Source organism: Telopea speciosissima, chromosome 6 (assembly GCF_018873765.1).
Source record: "Telopea speciosissima isolate NSW1024214 ecotype Mountain lineage chromosome 6, Tspe_v1, whole genome shotgun sequence".
NCBI lineage: Eukaryota > Viridiplantae > Streptophyta > Magnoliopsida > Proteales > Proteaceae > Telopea > Telopea speciosissima.
The window spans coordinates 66,093,378-66,115,976 of NC_057921.1; the positions used below are offsets into that span (position 1 = coordinate 66,093,378).

Sequence of the window (22,599 nt, forward strand, 5' to 3'; positions counted from 1 at the left end):
GTGAGTCATGAGTGATGATCTACATCGTGAACCATTTGTGATGCGTTTGATTGTCAGGAAATAAAACTTTAAAATTCACCAAGAAAATGAAACTTTTGAAAAGTGATTGAAAACAAATAAACGGTTTAAAATATAGATTACCCCATACATCAGAGTTAAGTGATTGAATTGGTCTCTAATATCCAACCTCATTTGCACGTCATGTACGTGCATGTGAACGTATATTTGAGAGAGAACCACACGTCCCTTTTGTTTTCATAAATATCCCTCCTCCCCTTATAAATGACAAAAATGGGATATGTGATTGTCTCTCACATGTACGTGCAAAGGAACTGAACTCCTTCCACATGGCAACATTACCACATTGGAAAGAACCTTTGCCATTTGGGTTTTAAGCCACATCGGTATCCCACATAAGATTCTTAAGTTGATACACCAATTGCACCCCAAAAAAAAATTTGATACATGGATAATACATCTCTAGACCATGGTTTTATTTATGGTATCAGACTATCAGTTCCTTATTAGTCTCAACCGTTACTGATACGTATAAATTGAACCGATTTATTTTGGTCCGATTTGAGATCAAAAACTCATTTTTTTTTTATAATCCCTACTTTTTGGCTGTAACAGCCGGTTCATATTGATATCGGACTCCGGCAATATCAAACATATCGATCGATATGACCAATATAATACCAGATACTTGGAACACTTCTCCTTTAACATGGTTAGCTAAATAAGTATTTCAATAAAATGTTCTTGCATTCAAAAAAAAAAAGAAAGGGACCTTCCTCCTTGGATTGCCCTTGCCTAAAAAATTTGAAGAAAAGAAAAAAGAATGTAATTGCATTAATTTTCATTTTCATTTGTTAAACCGGATTCTATGGGCTATTATGCCTTAATCGAAGATCAAAGTTTTGTACACTATACAAGTTATTTTCTAGAAACCAAAAAGCCATGTGCAGCACACAGATTTAGGGCTAATGGGTTAGGTCTAGGGACGGCGCCAAAAGGTAATAGTTTAGTTTTGCTTATTTGAAGGGGATTATTCGATGGACATCTACCAAACCCTCGTACAGCCTTTGGAGTGATTTGAAAATTTCAATCAATCAATCACTCTTGAGTGATCGCACTCGGTAGTGAAATCTGAAATCAATAGTTTTTGTCCCGTTTCATGTTCAAACTAACAATGGATTTTGTCATACACCAAAGAATTTAAAACCCAATGATACACGTGGAGGTTTGTTTAATTGCAAGTAAAGGGCAAAAAAAAAAAAAAAAAAAAAAAAGAAATTAATTTTAAAAACATAAAAATTTTGATAAGGATCAATGTTCTCTATGCCGCAATGCAGGCAGCGTCCAAACACATGGATATGATATTTTCGTTATTCAGGGGACAAGACAATCATTTTGCCCACCACCATCCTCATGTGTTGCCATGGGGGATGGTAGTATCTTAGAAATAACTATACAATAATATTAGGTGATTACAAAAATTTTTATTTTAGATTAAATTTTTTTATGATAAAAAATTTAATTTAATTTCACTTCCCTATTCCATGGACTTCAGCGTTATATAATCATGCTTTGTAATCATTACAAAGTTCCTTTTTTGTTCGAAAAATATCATGTCCTATTTACCTTTAAATTCCTTTGCAATCAAACGGAGCCTCTGCTAACTTCACAAAGAAACAAAGAGATAGCCTTCATATGTGAATCTTACCTAGAATAATGAGAAAGAACCGAATGTTGGTAAGTTTCATTTACAAACTGGAACTCCTTTAGGCCAAGACGTAAGCCCATATATCGTCAGAAAATGCTCCCCTTAATACCAATCCAACTAGTTAAAAGGATCAGTAGCACCAGCCCTCTTGCCAATGTTCTCATGTGAACTATAAAATTTAATTTAAAAAATGTTTTACATTTATCTTCTCTCCCTTTCATCCATTTGTGTTTCTGGATAATTAATTTCACAGACAAATATTGAATAATGTGTAGAATGCATCATCCCAAAAACTAGTGTATTGATAGAGTCGAAAGCCGATCAGGAAGAAACATAGGCATTTGCCTCTTCCTTGAACTGTTTCTAGTTGTGTATCTAATCCAATGTCGATTAATCATTCCGCCCTTCTTTGTTCAACCGTCTTGAAGCAAGACCTTTGGAGGAAACGCTTGGCGTGACAGGTTTTGATGTTGTGACCGGTGCCTCCTCATCATCCCAATTGTCGCCCCAACTGTTATCCCATCCATCAGTTACTTCCGGCTCAGTATTCCCTCCACCTGAAACTGGTAGCTCTGTCTCCAACTTCTGGTATTTGGAACCATCACTAGGGCGATGCCTCCGGCGGAATCTGATGAATGTGCAAGCTGAAGCTAGTAGTAGAAGTAATACAGCAGCTGATATGTATACGGCGGAGGGGGCTTGCGTAAGAAGGGTTGTGTATTTGGCGATGGTGGAATGATCAATTTTCCTCACCAAATTATGTGAGGCCAGGTCCCGGAAGTCAAGGATGCAGTCACCATTCACAGCTGTCAAAGTGATCAATGTGTTATTACCTCCATCCCCTATGGCAACTTTCACCTGCAGTTCACAATATCAGAACAGTTTTCTCTTTGATGAATAATTCAGGGTTGTTGAGATGACAAATGAGAAACTAGTCACATTCTTATGCATGCGTTTACTAATCCAGCCTGGCTATTCTAGGTATCTCTAGGTTTTGAGAGGGAATACAAAATGATCAGTCAAACTTCAACTAGCTACTCAAATAAATTAAATGGGTCCTCCTATTTGTCACTATACAGAGTGAAACGATTCACTTCACTATTTTTTATTTACCCTTGCAAGTTATTTTTTGTTGAGTTAGAGTGAAAGGATAGTTTTGTCAATTCATTTTAAATAATACTTTACCAAATCCATCCCACTTCCTCTTCGGTTCCCCTTCTCCCCCTCCCCTCTGGCTTTCAGAAGACCAGCTCCAACAGGATTCCCTGGGTGTAGAGCCATTCATAGTATCAATGGCACCTAGAGATCCCACAATACTCCTATCTTCTGAACCTTGCCTTCCCTTCCCTTCCCCCACCCTCTTTAGTTCTCTGACAAGGCCGAAGCTCTACAAAATGGACGGAATTTGACGAGATAGGTTCTGGAAATTGATCCTTTTGCACAGCTTTCCGGAACCCTAGTTTTCATCCAATGGCTACCGAGTAGTGGCGCCCAACCTTCGTGGGTACCTCTACAGAATCAATAATCTAAGTCGGAGATATTTCATTGTCCAGTCCTCTAGTGTACACATTAAATAGTATCTCTAACCGATCGCATCAATCCGGTAACCTTTGTCACCAGCCCTAGCAGAGACCAGATCAAAGACAAATATGGAAACAAAACCACCATAATGCGAAAAACCACTTACCACCGCTAGGATACAGGTGCTCCTGCAAACCTCCATTGGACATACACTCATAAACCAACAACTTAAGATTACTATCTGAACTGTACCAGAGCAAAGCTAACAAATACGAAGATTGAACCCAACAACTCCACCTATCATTCAAAGCTAATCATACAAAACCCTGATCACGGAGAACGAAGATGACCTGAGCTCCTCGATCTGAATGCAAGCTACCTTGAGCGATGGGTACTATATCTGCAGATTCCAGTTTGCCCCTGCCCCCTCTTATTCCTTTTTTTTAAAAAACCTTTCCTGTTATTTTTTAAGAAAGATGCACGCGGCGGATGGGATGTAATGGTATGGGGTTCTGTAGGGAGAAACGCCCATCGAGTGGAGATTTAATATGGACAACTTGGGCTTGACATATTGCAGAGTGGAGATTTAAATATGGAAAATTCAGTCATTACAGCTGGTCCGGCATGAGCATTACAGTTCCATCTGGATGGTGGAGAACCAACACATCAATCAAGATATTCCGGGAACATACTAGAGGTTCTGATGCAGAGCAAGCCATACAACAATGCTTGAGAGATTGATGCCACTGATTCGGTTCTTCCCAAGGAGAAAAATCACTGGAAATTAACTGATTTAAAAAAACTCAATGGGTAAGAAATCGATTATGGAGTCGAGCTTCATCCATCAGCGAAACCAAGGCCAACAACAGGGTGGGCGGGCAAGGGGGAGGGGAGAGCAGAATCCAGAGAGGGAGGGGATGGGAGAGAGGAAGCCTAAGCCAACCGGAGCCGGGGAGGGAGGGGATATCGGAGCCGGTGGGGGAGGAGAACAGAAGGTGGGGTAGAGATTTGGTAAAGTATTATTAGGTTGTGAAATTACTATATAAGCCCTTCACATATTGAATAGCATGGGTGAAAAGTGGGGTAAGAAAATCATAGTGAAGTGAATTGTTTCACTTGGCGTAGTGACATGGAAGAAAACCCTAAATTTATATATTCCAAAAGACAGTCTTGAGCCACATCAAGGACAATTAGTTGGCCACAAATGTACAGTAGTGCTTCCTTAATTTCTCTTCTGACAGATGAATCCCTTGTACAGCCTTGAACAAATGATATCAGACAACATAAGCCACAAATGGGACATTCCAGGCCAGAGACCACATGCTGTGAATGTACAAGGGTTAATTGGTTATTGTTCCTCTCTAACAAACAAATACTTTACAAGATCCTTTAGAATGAAGACAACATAAGCCACAGATTGGACATTGCAGACCAATACAAACATGCTACTGATGTACGATAGATACTTGCATTGTTCCCCAACTTAAAATCATTTGCATATAAAAAAAAAACATATATATATTTTTTTGTGATAACCATAAGAGATGAAATCAGAAAACATAAAACAAAATGGTACAATTCAGATAAAAAGGAATGTCTCTGTCAGATATATACATCGTCACAGTAGGAAAAGGAGGGTGAGATAAGACCATGAAGCTAAGACTGTCCAGAAGTTAACATCAACCTTATCTTGGTCTGTAGGGCTGTAGGCATGCAAACAGACATGAATGCCATACTAGCACCAATTCACCATAAAAACACAGTACTATCATGCATATAATGGACAAAGGTGTTGTTATAATTTGTATCATATGTTGGGAACACAATATGATCAGAAATAAGTGCTTTGTTTCACTAGCATTTGCAGGGCCACACAGACATTGTATTGGTATACAACTGTACAAGACACTAGTCTCCAAACTCATTGCAATTTACACATGCATGTTTGATGGCCTTATCAACTACCCTAGCAGTGACAAGTTCATCAAATAAGCTGTTCCAACACAGCAACTATTTAGGGGTTCTTACAGGCTATATTACACGGGTTTGGATGCAACGGTTGGCTGTAAAATTCAAGGTACCGTATTAAAAAAAATATATTAGGACATGGGGATTTGACTAATATGGACTCACCAATTTGGGTACAGGCATGTAGACACATCATACAAAGCAATTTCATACTGTTTCCAAGTAATCATTTATCTGGATGTATTCCTCATTCATATCCAAAAGTGTATTATTTTTTTTTACAAAAAAGGGCGTACCCAGTGCATGCCTCCCACCACTGCGGGTCTGGGGAGGGTCATAATGTATGTAGCCTTAATCCCCACTTCGCGGAAAGGCTGGTTTCCCAACTCGAACTTGCAACCACTAAGTTGCGATGGAGCAAACTTACCGTTATGCCAAGGTTCGCCCTCTCATATCCAAAAGTGAAAACATTTAGCAAAAAGTATGCAATACAAACCTGCAACATGACACTAGGGCTTCCAAATAAGAGTGTGGTAAACTAAATTGTGTAAAGTTAAATTCACAGACTTGTAATGATAGAAAGTCTGTGCTCTATGCCATCTCATGCGCAAGTAATGGGAACAAAACTCCCAATTTAATACATAAATGTTTCTGGATTTTGCAGATCTGACAACGTATCCCATTTCAATAACTATGTCCTGTAGTGTGTCTGCCAAGTGTCATGGGTACTTTTTGTTAAATGAATGTTATAGGTATCTGAGATAATGGAGACGGGGGAGGAATCTGTTGAAGTTATACCAGTTAAGCAGGAAGGTGATAGCACTATCACACCATTTTTTAAAGGGGGGGAAAAATCTTAACACTAGATCAACCTTCTTCACCATACCACATGTTAAGATATTGACCACCGCAGGGTATTATTGTCAAACGCTGCGGTACTTTGTTTATTTGTCATTGACCATGATAGGGGGAATGTCCTTATTGTGGTGTATGTTAGGTGGTAGAGGTTGAGTTGTTTTAGTAATCTTCTTTTCTTGTTATTAGTCTTATACTCTAATGTTATAAGTATTTATGATTGACTACGATACGAGACTACTGAATCCTATCGTGGTCTGTTGGATTCTCTTCTTCTTCAATCGTCTCTCCTTTTTCTCTTTCTCTTCTTCAAGGTTTGTGAGGACTGGTTATTAGCTTCTCTGTTGTCACATGGTATCAGAGCAATTATATTCAGTCTTCACCTTCAATTCTGTTTTGATAGTATCTTAAAGGATTGTCCTTGTGGTTGCAGCAATCTATGCTTACATTCTATCTAAGGCTCTAGTTGATGATTATATGAAGATAAACGAGGGTCGCTTTGCATCTACTGCCTTAATCTTGTTTCCCATGGAGTTATCCGTCTACAGGAATCAAGTTTTATGCATATAAAATGCTGGCGGCACCATGTTCTGGATTTTTTTTGGGAAGCATAGTGATCTGCAATTACTTTGCATCAAACCAGCAGATCCCTCTCGTATTTCAGGACAATGTTCACCCTATTGGTAAGCCCACTCGATTCCTGTTTGGGCTGATGAGAACCCTTGATTTTGTGTAATCAGAAATCTCCCTATGGCTATGCAGTACTCTGTTTTATGTAAGATTTTTTCAGAATCGGTTTTTGGAATTACTTTGGATCTGACCATCAGATCCCTATAAGATTTTAGGGCAATGTTGCCCTCCAATAGTAGGTCCTTCGATCCTGCTTTGGTGTCCATTTGACACCAGGTTTTGCTGCAATTGAAAATCACCCATTATCTGGTTTTTTCATGGTACAAGTTTTGATATTTTGTGCTGCTGATCTGTTAGTTCTCATCAAATCAGTGTTGTCTTGAGGGGTTTTGTACCTCCTACTGCTATTCTACATTCTCAAGGCTTGGAGACTACTCAGAAGTTGCATACACTTTTTTTTTTTTGACGAAGTATTCTTAGTGGCCAGAAGTGGTATCAATACCTCTCTGTGTTGTTTCCACTGTGCATGATGATTGATCCCAGAACTACCTTGGATAATGTTAATGTCCAGATCACCTGATGAGGAACCCGGGTCACAAAACCCTATTGGGTTCGCTTATAGGCCCACCCAATTATCACACGGCTCAACAATTGAAAGGAATGGTAAAATTGTAAATAATCAGAATTTCAAAGGCTTAATTAGGAAGGCAAAGAAGAAAGGACACAAAGGAAATTATCATTTACTGTGTAGGGACTGACTTGGAAGTGAATCAAAAGAAAGGGTAGGATGAAGTAAAAGGGAGAGGGAGGGGTATTTTGGAAAGTGGGGATAAAACCATACGCAATTGAAATCCTGAAAGGAGGGGGGGGTCGTCTTCTTCCTTGCGCATAGAACCAGCGGCACTTGAACTCGATTCCAAGTGAGAAAATTCACTTGTATGATTGCCAATTGGTCTGAAGTTTCATACAAGATAAATCCCAACTAATAATAAATAAATAAACTAAATATCCTACTGAACCCAAAAACCAATTGGACCCGATTCTCGATCTGGGTTCTCAAACGGGTTCGAGCCAACCCATAAAAGCACTCCTGCATAATCACTACTATCAAACTCAATAGAGTTTATAATTATCTGTTATAGGCCCAGGTGGTTAAGGTTTACATTAATGATAATGAGAAGATGAACTATCTCACATCCGAACCACCTTCTGCTGATTCTAAAGAACCTTCTGATTCCAAAGCCTATGAGGAGTGGGTGCGTGAGAATGAAACTGTTCTCATATGGTTGTGGAATAGTATGGACCCAACTATCGTAGCAAACGTAATATTCCACATCACTACCAAAGGGGTTTGAGATGACTTGAAGAAAAGTTTTTCCCAGGAGAAGAACATATCTCGTATTTATGATCTGTATGATAAAAATTTTAACTTCAAACAGGGGGACAAGTCTTTGAATGAGTATTTCAGCGCTTTTAAGGGTATGTATGAGGATGTCAATATTAATCAACCTTTTACTACTAATCTTGAACAGCTGAATTTCATGTTGCAAAGTTGATGGCCGGATTAAATTCTGATTATCATTATATTAAGAGCCAGTTCCTTATTTGAAAGAAGGTGCCTTCACTAAAGGAGACTTTCGCTTGGCTTTAGCATATTGTTACTCCTTCCACAACTGACATCTCACCCTCTCCAAGGAAGGTTCTGCATTTGTTGGTCGTGGCCAAGGTTCTACATTTTTTAGGAGAGGTCATGGCTCACGGGGAGGTCATGATCACAATATAGGTGGACAACAAACTGCTCGACAGAGTTGTCAAGGCGTCCAGGGACCTTAGGCACCTAGGCGGGTGCTTTGGACAGTTTGGTCCCCTTGGTTTGAACCCTCTCCAACTATGCTAACCGATCCTCCAAACAATGTTCCTTTTGTTGCAAGCCAAACCATACAATTGAGACATGTTGGGCTGAACATGATAGACCAAATTGGGCTCAACAATTAGCTAATATGTCTGTGTGGTTGATACTGAGAAGGTGTCTTTTGGCGACACCACCCTTGCCTCTTCATCTGGAGCTTCTTCATCAGGTTTTGTGTCTCGAGACGACTACAATCAACTACTTAAATGACTACAAAATCTCGAGTCATCCACCGCTACTTCCTAATCCACATCCACTCTGATCCACACAGGTAATCAACATTTCTTACTAACACATCTTTCACTCTGTGGATCATTGATTCTGGTGCTTCTACCCATTTGAGTAGTAAGTCAAAATTTTTCTCTTCTTTGTCAAAAGTTCATAACCCTTCACCTATAATTCTGGCTAATGAGTCCTCTACCCATGTGACTGGTCATGGTACAGTTTCACCCATTTCTTCCATGACTAAGTTCTCGATCCTTCATGTACCACAATTACCTTTAAGTCTTTTATCGGTTAGTCAAGGAAAATGCGACTTTGAGGGAGACACCAATGTGATGTGGAACGAGATGATGACTTGTATTAAAAGGGTGACCAAAGATGTGCTAGGGGAAGCAAAGGGTAATCGTTAGGCCCCTAGGGAAACGTGGTGGTGGAACGATGAGGTCCAGGCAGCCATTAAGATCAAGAAAGATTGTTTTAAGACATGGCAAAGGATAAAGAGACGGAGGATAAAAAGAGGTATTTTAAGGCCATAAGCAAAGCTAGGAAGATTGCGGGAATGGCTAGGGCGAAGAAATTTGAGGATTTCTATATCAGCCTAAACACAAAAGAAGGGGCAAAAGCTATATATAAGATAGTTAAGATGAGAGAAATGAAGAGTATAGATTTCGATCAGGTGAGGTGTATCAAGGGCGAGGATGGAAGATTGTTGATTAGGGATGAGGACACTGTGAAGAGATGGGACGAGTATATTTGTAACCTACTTAATGGAGATGGGCTAAGTAGAAATGACCTAGACGAGTACTCTATTCAACATGATACCACACATCATAGTTATGTAAGAAAGGTTAGTGTGGCGAAAGTTAAAGAAGCATTAAGAAAGATGAAAACTGGCAAGACTCTAGGCCCAGATGAGATTCCAATAGAAGTGAGGAAAACCCTAGGTGGTTGTGGGGTTTATTGGCTAACCAAGTTTTTTAACAGGATTATGAACACAACGGGGATGCCAGATGAATGGAGGAGAAGCATTGTAGTCCCAAGTTACAAAAATAAAGATGATATCCAAAGTTACAATAACTATAGAAGCATAAAGCTAATGAGTCACATTATGAAACTTTGAGAGAAGGTTATTGAAGCCCGTTTGAAAAGAGAGACTCATATCTCGGTGAACCAGTTTGGCTTCATGCCAGGTAGATCCACATCAGAAGCTATTTACTTATTGAGGAGGCTCATGGAAAGGTATAAAGATAACAAGAAGGATCTCCATATGGTCTTCATTGACCTAGAAAAGCCTATGACCGAGTCCTTAGAGATTTAATCTAGCATACTTTGGTGAAGAGAGGAGTGTCGAGTAAATATGTGTAGGTAATTAAAATTATATATAAGAGCGTGGTGACTGGTGTCTAGTGTAAGATCAGTGGGAGGTCAGGACAAGGAATTCCCAATTACGATTGGATTACATCAAAGATCTGCCTTAAGCCGTTATCTATTTGCGCTTATCATGGACGAACTAACCAAGAGCATTCAAGACGAGGTCCCGTAGAGTATGCTCTTCGCCGTTGATATCATTCTGGTGGATGAGACAAAAGAAGGGATTAACGCTAAGTTAGAACTATGGAGATCAACCTTAGAAACAAGAAGCCTTAAGATTAGGAGAACGAAGACGGAGTATATGATGTGTAATTTTAGTCACTATGATGGATACTGATGGTGCGAATTGAGGAAAAAGATACTGCAAAGTGACTATTTTAGATATCTGGGGTTTATCATAAATAAAGAAGGTAACATTGAGGATGATGTTTCACAGAGAATTTAAGTGGGATGGATGAAGTAGAGAGGTGCGTCCGGAGTGTTGTGTGATCGATGTATTCCTTTAAAGCTTAAAGGAAAATTTTATAGGAGTGTTGTTCGACCAGCCATGATGTATGGGGTAGAATGTTGGGCAGTTAAGAAGTGTCATATTGATAAGCTTTGTGTAGTAGAGATGTGGATGTTAAAATGGATGTGTGGAAAAACAAGGAAAGATAAAGTACAGAATGAACATATTAGATCGAACTTGGGAGTAGCCCCGATCAATGACAAACTACAAGAGAGTCGTTTAAGGTGGTATGGTCATATTCAACGGAGGCCTAAGGATGCCGCAGTAAGGAGGAGTGATATGATTCCGATTGAAAGCGCTAAAAGAGCTAGAGGTAGACCTAAAATGACCATAGGAGAAGTGGTGAGGAAGGACATGCATAGGCTAGGGCTTGTTCCAAATATGACCTTGGACAGAGCCTATTCGAGGTCAAGGATCCATGTCGCAGACCACATTTAGCTGAGATTCTCCTGACGGGCTGGGCTATGCCTCTTTCCTCTTACTATCTTTCATCTTTCATCGTTCATTTTTCTATTTATTTCTCATCTTTCATTTGTCCTTTTCCTTTTTCATCTCTCTTTTCCCATCTTTTCTTTCCCTTTTTTGGTTAGAACTCTGTTTTCCGTACTTTGTTTTGTTTGGATCCATGTAGCCGACCCCATTAAGTTGGGATAAGGCTGAGTTTTTTGTTGTTGTTGTTGTTGTTGTGAACTTACTAAATCTCTTAACTATTGTGTTACCTTCTATCCATTTTATTGTGTTTTCCTGAGGTTTATTGCTGTTTTGACAATCTGTTTAACATCAATTTGGGTCGTTAAGATTCTTGTTTCGTTTACTGTTCTGGAAACCTAAATCTGGAATCATATCTTCCGTAGGATTCTCCCACATTTCCAGATCAGACGATCAGAGTGGTCCCAAGTTCTGATATTATATTCTCCTTCCCAAATAGAGGGCTTGACCACTCTTATGACCTGATCAGAATCCTTGATCTTCCGTTATCTTAAATCTTTCAAATCTATCCTTTTCTCTCACTAATTCTGGTTTTCAAAAGAGTTTCTAAACCAAATCCCTCAGGCTTCTAGAAACCCATCAATAGGTCACATTGTAAAACATGTTCTGTTGATTCAGCTGAAAGCCCATAATACCATCCTGAGGAAAATATATTAAATTGATTCAGGCTCAAAATGCATACAGCCCATAGTGGAAGGCTGCAGACCACCAATCAAAAGAAATTGACAAATGCTAATACATTTCTTTTACCCACTAATCATACCATATTAGTGTACAGTTGTACATATAATATTATACACCAAATATATTATGCCAGAATGATAAAAACTTTGAGCAAGCTGACTAGCCAAGCTCACCACAACTAATGTTTAGCTTTTTGGAACAGAGATCATGAATGAGTTAAGCTAATTCATTTCACTGAATATCCAATTAAACCTAGTCCACTAAGTTGTGCAATTTATACACCTGAAATTATCTTTCACTTTTGCTGGACAATCCAAAAGGACAAAAGAATAAAATAAAATAAATTCTTACCTCAAGAATCAACAGAATTCCTCCCACATCTTAATTCCATTTCCCCAACATACAAGGCTACAATCAACTGGATACATGGGGTGGGGGGAGGCTTCATGGAACCGGGGTTTTATGGTTTAGGCCCTAGGGAAAATACCAGAAGATACCATGTGACAAAATACGAATAGGTAATGATCAGAAGAAGAACAAGTCGTCCGTAAGGCTAGACTAGATTAGTCTAATCATTATGACTGGAAATGTATGATTACAAAACATCCAGCACTATATTTTCAAAGTACGTTAAGTACTGTTCCAAACACAAGCCAGGACCCAATCTGATTCCTTGAAAACCTTCCAATTAGATTAAAATATTAATAATACTCTTCAAAAGACAAAAACCAGTAGAACAGCCATGCTAAAGCAATCCGCACTGCAATTTCAGTCCCAGCTCATCGCCTCATGAAAGAAACCACTATATGCAAGGGCTATCATGGGCCAAGTTAGCTGAATTGGCATTTCGACCAAATTGATCAGGCCTCTAAATTAACAGGCTGAAAGACCTAAATTATATTATTTTGCATACATAGGTTGATAAGATAAAAAAGGTTTTTCTTGTATCATTTACTGAAGAAGACCTGTGGATCTGAGCTGCAGAAAAAGCTACAATTCCAATGCCTTAATAAATTTTGGAGGACATGAGACTCCAAAGTGAAAAACCCCATAGGATGATAGAAATCTGAAGATAGGATGAAAAAAAAGGCAAGCCCAGCCTGGCTCTAACAGGACCCGGGCTTTCCTGATAACATTCCAGTGCAGGGAAATGAAATACTCAACATCCGATGCAAGCACTGCCGACAAATGATTCACAACCGCAGATACAAAGTTGATTCTTTTTTCAAGAGGAAGGTTTTTCTCATTTACAATTAGTTGCTTATACCAGAGTGGAAATGGCAATGCACTGCACCAACTCTTGTGACATTCTATTCCCCACCCCCACCCCCGGCAAAAAACAGAGAACTGAATCAACTTCCACATATCCACAAATATAATTGATTTTCACTACTAATCTATAATTTAATCATGAATGAGTATCCTGGCTTTCCACACGCATGTATAAACAGCATGTAAGTTTATGCATATATAGAATATTAGAAACTAGTGTATGTGTGTCTGACATTCCTGTCAAAGAAAAAGAAAGGAAGAAGAAAAAAAAAATACTCTACATGCAGAGGCATCATGGATTCAAATGTTGATCCAGTATTTTCATAACATTGGACTGATTATGTTGGGGACCTTGGTGCAACAGTAAGGTTGCTCCATTGTGACCAAGTGGTCGCGGGTTTGAGTCAGAAAACAGCCACTCTGCGAAGCGGGGGTAAGGCTACGTACATTATGACCCTCCCCAGACCCCACAGTGGCAGGAGCCTCATGCACTGGGTATGCTCTTTTTTCTTTTTTTTAATGTTGGGGTCTAGGAAGCCCTTGGTTTAAGGCAATCACTTGCACACACACAGATGGTAGCACACTTTAAGACACTAACACAGGTAGCAACCTGAAAAGGCATTAACTTGGCCTTGAATTGGTTCAGTCTGGAATCTGGATTTGCCATGAACGTCAGTAAGCTTCATATAGTTATAATAAGCCAAATATTATTATTATATATTATTTTATAAATAACTTACTGCTTTGTTTCCATGATAAAGATTAGAGGAGTTAAAGGGCCAAGGGTAGACCAAAAGTGACTTGGAAAGGAGTGAAAAAATGATACAAGTGACCAAGGGTTGCCAACCAACATGACCTCAAACAGAATTCAATGGCAAAACAGAAACTGTGTAGTCAACCCCAATTTAGTTGGGTAGAGGCTTAATTTTGCATAAGTACCTTACTGTTTTGTTTCCCTGGGAGTTGAACGACGGTTTTCTCCAGGTGGACAAAGTCAGGAGCAGAAATCTTTACAGCAAGCAGGTCTTTCCCCTTATTCTGTATCAAAAGTGAAAGATCTGGAGAGTCTGGAAAACACAAACCAACATTTAATACAAAGTTTCACTGTAACCCATGATAAAGATGGTAGTACAGATATCATCAAAAGGAACATTCCAATATTAGAAAATATTATAATGAACATGGGAAAGCCAAAAAGGTTAGTCTGATTGCAAAATAACATGCAGAATCTATTAATAAAATCAACCATGAAATATGCTAATTTTATTCTTATATTTCCAGATTAAGAGAACCAGCAAGTTCGCATAATATGTATAAAATGAATCCAAGTCCTCCGTAAATTAGATTTGATTTTTTCTCTTAAGCACAAGCGCATACAGGTTTATCCAGACAGATATAGTTCCCAAATTGAGTAATAATCCTGGATCTTTTTGTTCACCATAAATATTTTACTGGGAAGACGTTTCAGTGAAAATAAATTCTTCCCCATTCTTCAGCAGTTTGCATGCATTCCCGAAATAGCCAGGAAAAAAAGTATGTGTTTCTCTTTCAGTGTTTATATGACTTAAAAACTAGGCATACAGAGTGTCTGGACTCTGGATCCATTATTCTGAGAATTTCACCTATAAAATCTATTTCTGTTAAAAAGGTTCATTCGTGCATAATTTGGAAGATGCTTTTGTCGCTATCCACTTGTTTAATTGTAACACTGGTTCTACAAAATCACTTATTGAATTAAAATTTTCTCAACTGAATCAGCAAGAAATTTGAGAGGATTAGCATCACACCCCAAAATGATATGTTCCAACAACCATGTGGTGGTGGTGACCGTGTACATGTAAGTAAACAAGTTTTGTGTGCATGGTAGCAGTGCTTACATACATAAGGTAAACATAAGGTAATTAAGCAGAAACTGTTTTGGCTTTTTATCTGTAGGACAAACAAGCATTTGTAATGGAAGCCCTTGCAATGGTTGTAGTCTTTGGGGTCAAATACTTAGTGATCTGGCACTTACTGATATTGCATATTGGTATTGATGACCAAATGGAGGTCCGGAAGCCTCACATTTTAGGTGGTTTGGTAAATTTATAAGTTATAACTGAACATACATATTTAGTAGGTGAGAACCATTGACCATTCTATGTACAAAAGGTAATCGACCGCAGAATTAATTCCTTGAAATCGAGTCACTTGCACTTCAGGGTGCTACTCCTCAAATATGCCCTCCATGTGTTTCAAGCTTAACTATCCATTGTTGCACACAAACACAGGAGAAAATCGTACTAGCCATATATAAACACAAATGACAATCTTACGAGTCTAGCGACTCTAGCCTAATGGTAGTGTAGTTTAATTTCTTTACGTAAGACTTCAATTAAATCTGCACGTGGATGAGACATTCCTTTTGGCAGTTGATCAAAAGGATCTTTGTCTCACATGGGAAAAATGATGTCAAACAATCAAAACTGCTGAAAACAGAAGTTTTAAGCTTTTCAAAACCAAAACCTAAAAAAAAGTCTAGAGAAAGAGGGAACCACTTGATCGGATCAACTCCATATGCATATGTACATAATATGTAGTGAACTCCAAGCAAACCAGTGGCAGAGAACAGACAACCTAAATAGACAACCTAAATAAGAAGGAAAGTGAAAATTTTCAAACTTAAGTTATGCAATTAGATACCATTTCCAGGAACTCTTAAACAGGCAACTAATTGTTTCTTTGCATCTGTGCAGCTCATCAATGAATCACATTCTTCACCCCGAAAACCTTCCTTCCTTTTTGGCTTTGAGGGGACTGCAACTCTGTCGGTGCTTTCGTCTTTAGGCAAATTTGTTGTGGTCTGTGGCTGTCCACTCGGTTTCTCTTTCGTATCATGCCCCTTTACTTGTGATTCCTTGCTTGAACCATCCTCTTCTGTTCCAGTTTTAGGGCCATCTTTTGAGTCCATTTGCTTTGTCGAATTGCCCGTCGTATTATCGTTACTGTTTTTCCCTTGTAATTCACCATCCTGTTCTTCACCCTTCTGTCCTTTCCCAGTTTTTGTAGAATCAATGACGGAATCAGATCCACTCTTTTTCGGAACCGAGCTATCTGTGTTGTTCGAGGGCAGGGAACTCCTCGGATCAAAACTAGTATTTGAATTTGTTGTATTTACCTAAGTTCAGAATCTACAATTGATTAGGAACCCAACACTATATTGATAAAAAATTTGACCCTACGAAAAAAGAGAGGAGAAGGAAAACAGTTACTCACCTCAGTATCAGCAAGAATGCAATTAACAATGACGTAGAAAAATAAAAAACCCAGAGGGATAATGCCAATTCGCGACATTTCTTTAAGATTTTATTCCTTTCAATACATGAATGCGCTGATTTCAGTCGCCGGCTTTAGCTGAGACCATAGATCCAATCTATCCATGAGTTTAGAAATCAAGGCAGTTGCAGAGAACTCTGTACTTCACTCGTCAATTAAACCGAATTCCATCAGCAACCCGGGATGATAACTTGACTTGTTATCTACACAAAGATTCACTGCAATTAAACTTGTAAGACTCATAAACGACTATAAATTTAGGTTTTTTTTTTTCAAGAACAAAACGCACCCTTGAGCAAGAATAGAACTTTAATCAAATCACCAAGCTTGTAAATTAGAACACTAACAGAAATCGAACTCTTCACTGTGATCTACGACTGTGGAGGGCGTAGAGACCATGAGGAATGACCAGAGACAGAAGTATCGACAGAGAAGGGTCGCACGTCGTCAAAGCAAGTTGATTCACTTTGCAAGAGAAAAGGCAGTGTGCAACTCAAGTTAACAATGGCCGCGGTAGAGCTGTTGCCTGGGAAAGGTATCACTGGAGCTGTACACCCTCTAGCATGACCGACGGGAAGATGAAAATTTCAACCTTTCCATATCTAAAAAGCAACCCATAGGATATGGTATAGCATAGCAAAAAACAAATAATAATTTGAAGAAATCTATTGGTTATGATCTTTAAATAAGGGAAAAAAAAAATAAAAAAATTTGAAGAAATCTATTGGTCATATTCATCAATACCCATATTGAATCAAAATCATTAAAGTTAAACTAATAATAATAACAATAGCAAAGGTCGTTAACTTTTATGTTTCGACATAGTCTGCTTTAACTGTACAATAAATCTAATACGAGAAGTATTATCAAAAAAAAAAAATCTAATATGAGAAGCGCTCGGGGTATGTGCTCGAGTGCTCCCACCCATCGGATATGCGCTGGAGGAGTTGGCGTGCTAGAGAGGATCTGTGTCTAGATTTTTCATGGGTTCAAAAATTTTCATTGATCGGTAAAATGAATGCCTCTTAATTACACAATTACTTGGCATGCAATGTAATGTAACCTATATGTTGAAGCATGGTGATGGACTCTGATACCAATTGTAATATGTTTGACCAAAATGTTGGTGAATGGGTATTCCAGTACCAATAATACCATGCCAATGAAATATATGTTGATAGTTTTATGATAATTTATTTAATTTTGATACCTCACTTGTTATATGATTTTTTTTGCTAGAAAATTTTTAATAACATATTTTCTATGTTGTGATTTTTTCATATCTACTTTTCAATTAATTATATTTCAATAAATAAAAATAATAAATTAACAATCATCCTTAGGAAATGACATAATAGACCTACGATTCCATACAAAAATAAAAAAAAAACTATTTTTCTTTTTTCATCCTTTATTTTATGAGGTCTTTCTATGGGGTCGTCTAGGGGGTGTCAAAAGTTTGCATGAACTGGTAGGTCTGACCTAAATTGACCGGTTGAAGATCAATATTGACCTGATTGATTACTAAATGTGTCTAGTTAAAGCACCACCCGATTAGTAATTGAGCATTTCTGGTGCAAGGTAATGGCCACTGATTGTTCAGGTAATTACTGAATGTGATAGGCTCAAGCTTCAACCGATTAATAATCGAGTGTTTTTGGTGCAAGGAAGTGGCTCAACTAGGACCGAATGAATATTGTGACCGATTGTAGTTCGATTAAAAACATGTCCATACCCTGGCCTATGAGGCCCAATTGCCTACAGAGGTTGAATGGTATAGGGCCTTAAATTGGTGGGGGCCAATTAGGTATGACTGAAATCGACCGAGCCTTACTAGTTGATACGCCTAGGCCATCTCACCTAGGATGTTAAGATTGACATATTGCTTGAAGGTCAAAGATAGGCTACCAAAACGGTTAAACAAGCTTATCGTATCTGGTATAGAAAAAAATAACATTTACTGCTTATGTTTTGTAAATGAGAAAAAAAACAAATCGAAGAAATCTATTGCTACAAGTGTCACACTCATCAATGCCCATACAATGCAATGTTCAAAATTGTCAAACTAATAATATTGACAATAGCAACAGTCGCTAACTTTTATGCCACGATATAGTCTGCTTAACTGTACAATGAATCTAACACGAGAAGTGCTTGGGGAGTGTGCCCGAGTGCTCCCAGCCATCAGATGTGTGCTGGAGGGGTTGGCATGCTAGAGAAGATCTGGGTTTAGATTTTTCACGGGTTCAAAATCCTTTATTGATCATTAAAACCAATGTCTTTTAATTGCACAACTATTTGGAATGCAATGTAATGTAGCTTATATGTTGAAGCATGGTGGTAGGCTCTGATACCAATTATAACATGTTTAATCAAAATGGTGGTGAATGAGTACTCCAGTACCTATAATAACATGCCTATGAAATATATGTTGGTAGTTTTCTGATAATTTATCTAATTTTGATACCTCATTTGTTATATGATTTTTTTGCTAGAAAATTTTTAATAACATATTTTCTACGTAATTTATTTTATTTTTTATAAAATATAATGTGAGATTTTTTCATATATATATTTTTAATTAATTATTGTTAAATAAATAAAAATGATAAACTAACAATTATCATCAGGATAATGACATAATAGTCCTACATCTCCATATAAAAGCGAAAAAGAAATTACTTTCTTTTTTCCACCCTTAATTTTATGAGGTCTTTATGTGAGGCCGTCTAGGGGGTGTCAAAAGTTGGCATGAACTGGTAGGCCTGACCGATCGAAGTCAATATTGGCCTGATTAATTACTAAATGTGTTTGGCTAGAGCACCGGTTGATTAATAATCGAGCGTTTTCGGTGCAAGGTAGTTGTCAATGGTTGTCCGACTGATTACTGAATGTGATGGGCTTAAGCGCTGACCGATTAATAATTGAATGTTTTTGGAGCAAGGAAGTGGCCCAACTAGGAGAATGAATATTGTGACCGATTGAATAAAGCCAGATTGTAGCTCGATTAGAAACATGTCCATACCTTGGCCTTTGAGGCCCAATTACCTACAGAGGCTGAAACGATGTGGGGCCTTTGGTGGGGGCGGATTAGGCCTGATTGAAACTGACCGAGCCTCATTGGTTGATACTCCTAGGCCATCCCACGTAGGATGTTTAAATTGGCATATTGCTTAAAGGTCTAAGTTAGGCTGACAAAACGGTTAAACAAACTTGTCGTATCTAAAATAGAAGAAACCAGCATCTACTGTTTAATGGTATTTAAATAGGAAAAAAACAAATCGAAGAAATCTATTACTACAAGTGTCACATTCATCAGTATCCATGCATTGCAATGTTCAAAATCGTCAAACTAATAATAATGACAATATCAACGGCCGCTAACTTTTATGCCATGATATAGTCTACTTTAACTGTACAATGAATCTAACACGAGAGTACAATAAGATTTTTTCCGCAATGCCCGAGTGCTCCCAGCCATTGAAAGTGCACTGGAGGGGTTGGCGTGTTGGAGAAGATCTAGGTTTAGATTTTTTATGGGTTTCAGAATAATTTATTGGTCGTTAAAATCAATACCTCTTAATTACACAATTACGTGGCATGCATTTTTCGTATATTTTTTTTGTTATCTATGGTTAATCATGAGTCTTCTAAGGGATTGGAGATTGTTTTCTATTTTTCCTTTTGTGAAATTATACTACAATGACAATAATTAATAGATTTCATTTACTCATAGCTAATAGGATAATAATTGAATACTACTTTTGTTGTCGTTGTAATCTAGGTGTTTGAAGATAAACAATAACAATTTATTTTTTATGTGAACATCTTCAACATGTTTACAAACCTAGCCTACTATTTGCAATTAGGTTTGAGAATGTCATCAACGTAGAGTAATTTTAGAACTTATTCATTGGGGGTGGGGTGGTATAAATTATACATTCTTCTAACTTCGTATAAATGTTATTAGTCATTCATGTAAATACCTTGCAGACAACTGCTTACTCAATTGGTTGGTGCCTTGATTAGTTGTAGTGAATTTCGAGTAAAGGTCTAACTGCAAAAATCCAGTGAATTACAATTGTTATGGACTAAGGGTTTTTATTTATTTATTTATTTTATAATAGGTATGGACTAAGGTTCCAAATTTATAAACCCTGTTAAAAAAAAGTAAAATCTAAACCCTCTCTCTCATTTCCCCTATAAATAACCTTCTCACTCCGTTACTTTCCTCTCTCACCTTCTCTCCCACCTCCATTTCTCTCTTTCTCTGTCTCTTCTCCTTGTATCTCTTTCTCACATTTATCCTCTTCTAGAATTCCAAGTTCGATCGTTTTCTTGTTCTCAAGCTCTTCGACGGAAAAGTACGAGGCAAATATCAACAAACAAGGGGTAACTTCTTCGCTCATTTTTCAAATCTATGTTGTTTGCTAGCTTTCGCATCATAGATAATCTGCTTTTACTATTAATCTTAATATATGTATATCGAGGTTTAACGCATGAGAATTGGTTCCATCATTGTAATCTTTATTTTGCTATGATCATCTGCTTAAGTCCTTCAGCTTACTGTGTTATAATAAATCTATTCATTCATTGTTTTTATTTTTTTTGTAGTCTCTGCAATTGTTTCTCCATGCATGTTGTTGATTTTCCAGCGATAATGTTACGATTTACATGATTGACGAAGAGTCGAAGGAGTTGGAAAAAGAAAATCTTTTTTTTTTTCCCCTTCTCCTCTCTCATAAACCGCCATTATTGAGAGCTTGATATGTTTCTATTTTCCTCCTCTATTTTTCAAAATTTTTGGCTCTAGATAGCGAAAACTCTCTTTCACCTGTGAGCGAGCGAGAGAGAGAACCTAAAAACGGTTTTGATGTTCATTTTTTTCCCTACCGCACGCTGCGTCAAAAGATGAAAACACCCTTATATACATTTTTTTTTTAAAAAGTTTTTACCCTTATTTTCTCCACTATATTTTGCATTCGATCCCGAATCCCCGGACTTCTTTTACGAGAGCTAGGCATACATTTACACAGAGTAGAGATCCCATTGTACACATAACCTCTTCGTGGGTGGATTATCCTAGATATATTTATGTCGAGAAAGAACCTTGAAATGCAGCGTGGCCCCTAGATACATTGGAGACACAAAATGACCATCTCATTGCCCAAATTCTTTTAGAAAACTGGCAAGAGAGGAACAAGTGCCAATCTGTTTCTCTAATAGATCCACAAAATAGATAGAGATCTGTCAACAGGTAAAAATTGACTTATTTATTAAGTTTACTCTTGGTAGTTATACCATTGTTTAAAAGCTTCCACAAAAATAACTTGAATTTGGGGTGGGATTTTGATTACCAAAACAAAGACCAAAAGGATCTACACTGAGCGTTATACACAGTTGAATTCCCTTCATTGTTAGGGCCAGAACTTCTGCTTAATAAATTTTTTTTTGGAATTGGGAGCTTTTATATATATTTTACTTTTTAGGGGGACGGAGGAATAGGGAAGGGGTAAGGTACCACCAGCTAGGAGACTTGAACTCAAGACCTCCTGGTGAGCATGGGCATGAAGCGCACCAGTGCATCACGGTTCACCAACTGCACTAGACAGCTAGACAATTGTTGGTCTTAATAAAAATTTTGTTGCAAGGACAATCTTAGAGGCAATAATTTGAGTAAAAAGAGAATAAATCAAAGGGACATTAAATTTCCTGTTGACCAATAGGTCTGAAAATGTATTGTATGTGTCTTTTTTGAGATAAAAAATTTAGATCTAATTTTTATTCACCTACGATAAAGAGAGAATCTACGCAGCCGTAAGATTTGTCAATATATCGAGAGTTAAAAATGAGACTCACCATTGGAGGAATCCAAATCATAATGTCAAATCACAGTGAATGAATGAGATTCACTCATCACTCCCTGGATACAAAAAAAAATTTAGCACCTTAATTTTTCTGGATTGTTCAAAGTCAAACATTTGATGTTATTGCATGAGATCTTTTTATGGAAACTTGCATTAAAACCAGGAAAAAAGGGTAAGTATTATTTATTTCCTAATAAAATCTGGCTCCTGTGCAATGCCTTCATTCAATGCATGCTATCAGATTTTACTTTTTGACATCCTA

General features: G+C 37.8%; 1 protein-coding gene across 1 annotated transcript; it reads right to left on the minus strand.

The window, feature by feature from the left end:
* Window positions 1-1,881: 1,881 nt before the first annotated feature.
* LOC122664319 lies at window positions 1,882-17,001 on the minus strand. The gene is made up of 4 exons (XM_043860092.1): window positions 16,411-17,001; window positions 15,838-16,312; window positions 14,095-14,222; window positions 1,882-2,584 (listed from the first exon to the last, which is right to left on the minus strand). The coding sequence occupies exons 1-4, from the start codon at window positions 16,486-16,488 to the stop codon at window positions 2,117-2,119; spliced, it is 1,149 nt and encodes a 382-aa protein (XP_043716027.1). The 5' UTR covers window positions 16,489-17,001; the 3' UTR covers window positions 1,882-2,116.
* Window positions 17,002-22,599: the final 5,598 nt, after the last annotated feature.

What these genes read in the sequence shown, in the direction of transcription:
- LOC122664319 (XM_043860092.1), bottom strand. Translation starts at nt 16,488, where the DNA reads ATGTCGCGAATTGGCATTATCCCTCTGGGTTTTTTATTTTTCTACGTC. An exon ending in GCATTCTTGCTGATACTGAG is followed by an intron (nt 16,313 to 16,410) that starts GTGAGTAACTGT and finishes TTCTGAACTTAG; the next exon opens with GTAAATACAACAAATTCAAA. An exon ending in CAGGGAAACAAAACAGTAAG is followed by an intron (nt 2,585 to 14,094) that starts GTACTTATGCAA and finishes TGTGAACTGCAG; the next exon opens with GTGAAAGTTGCCATAGGGGA.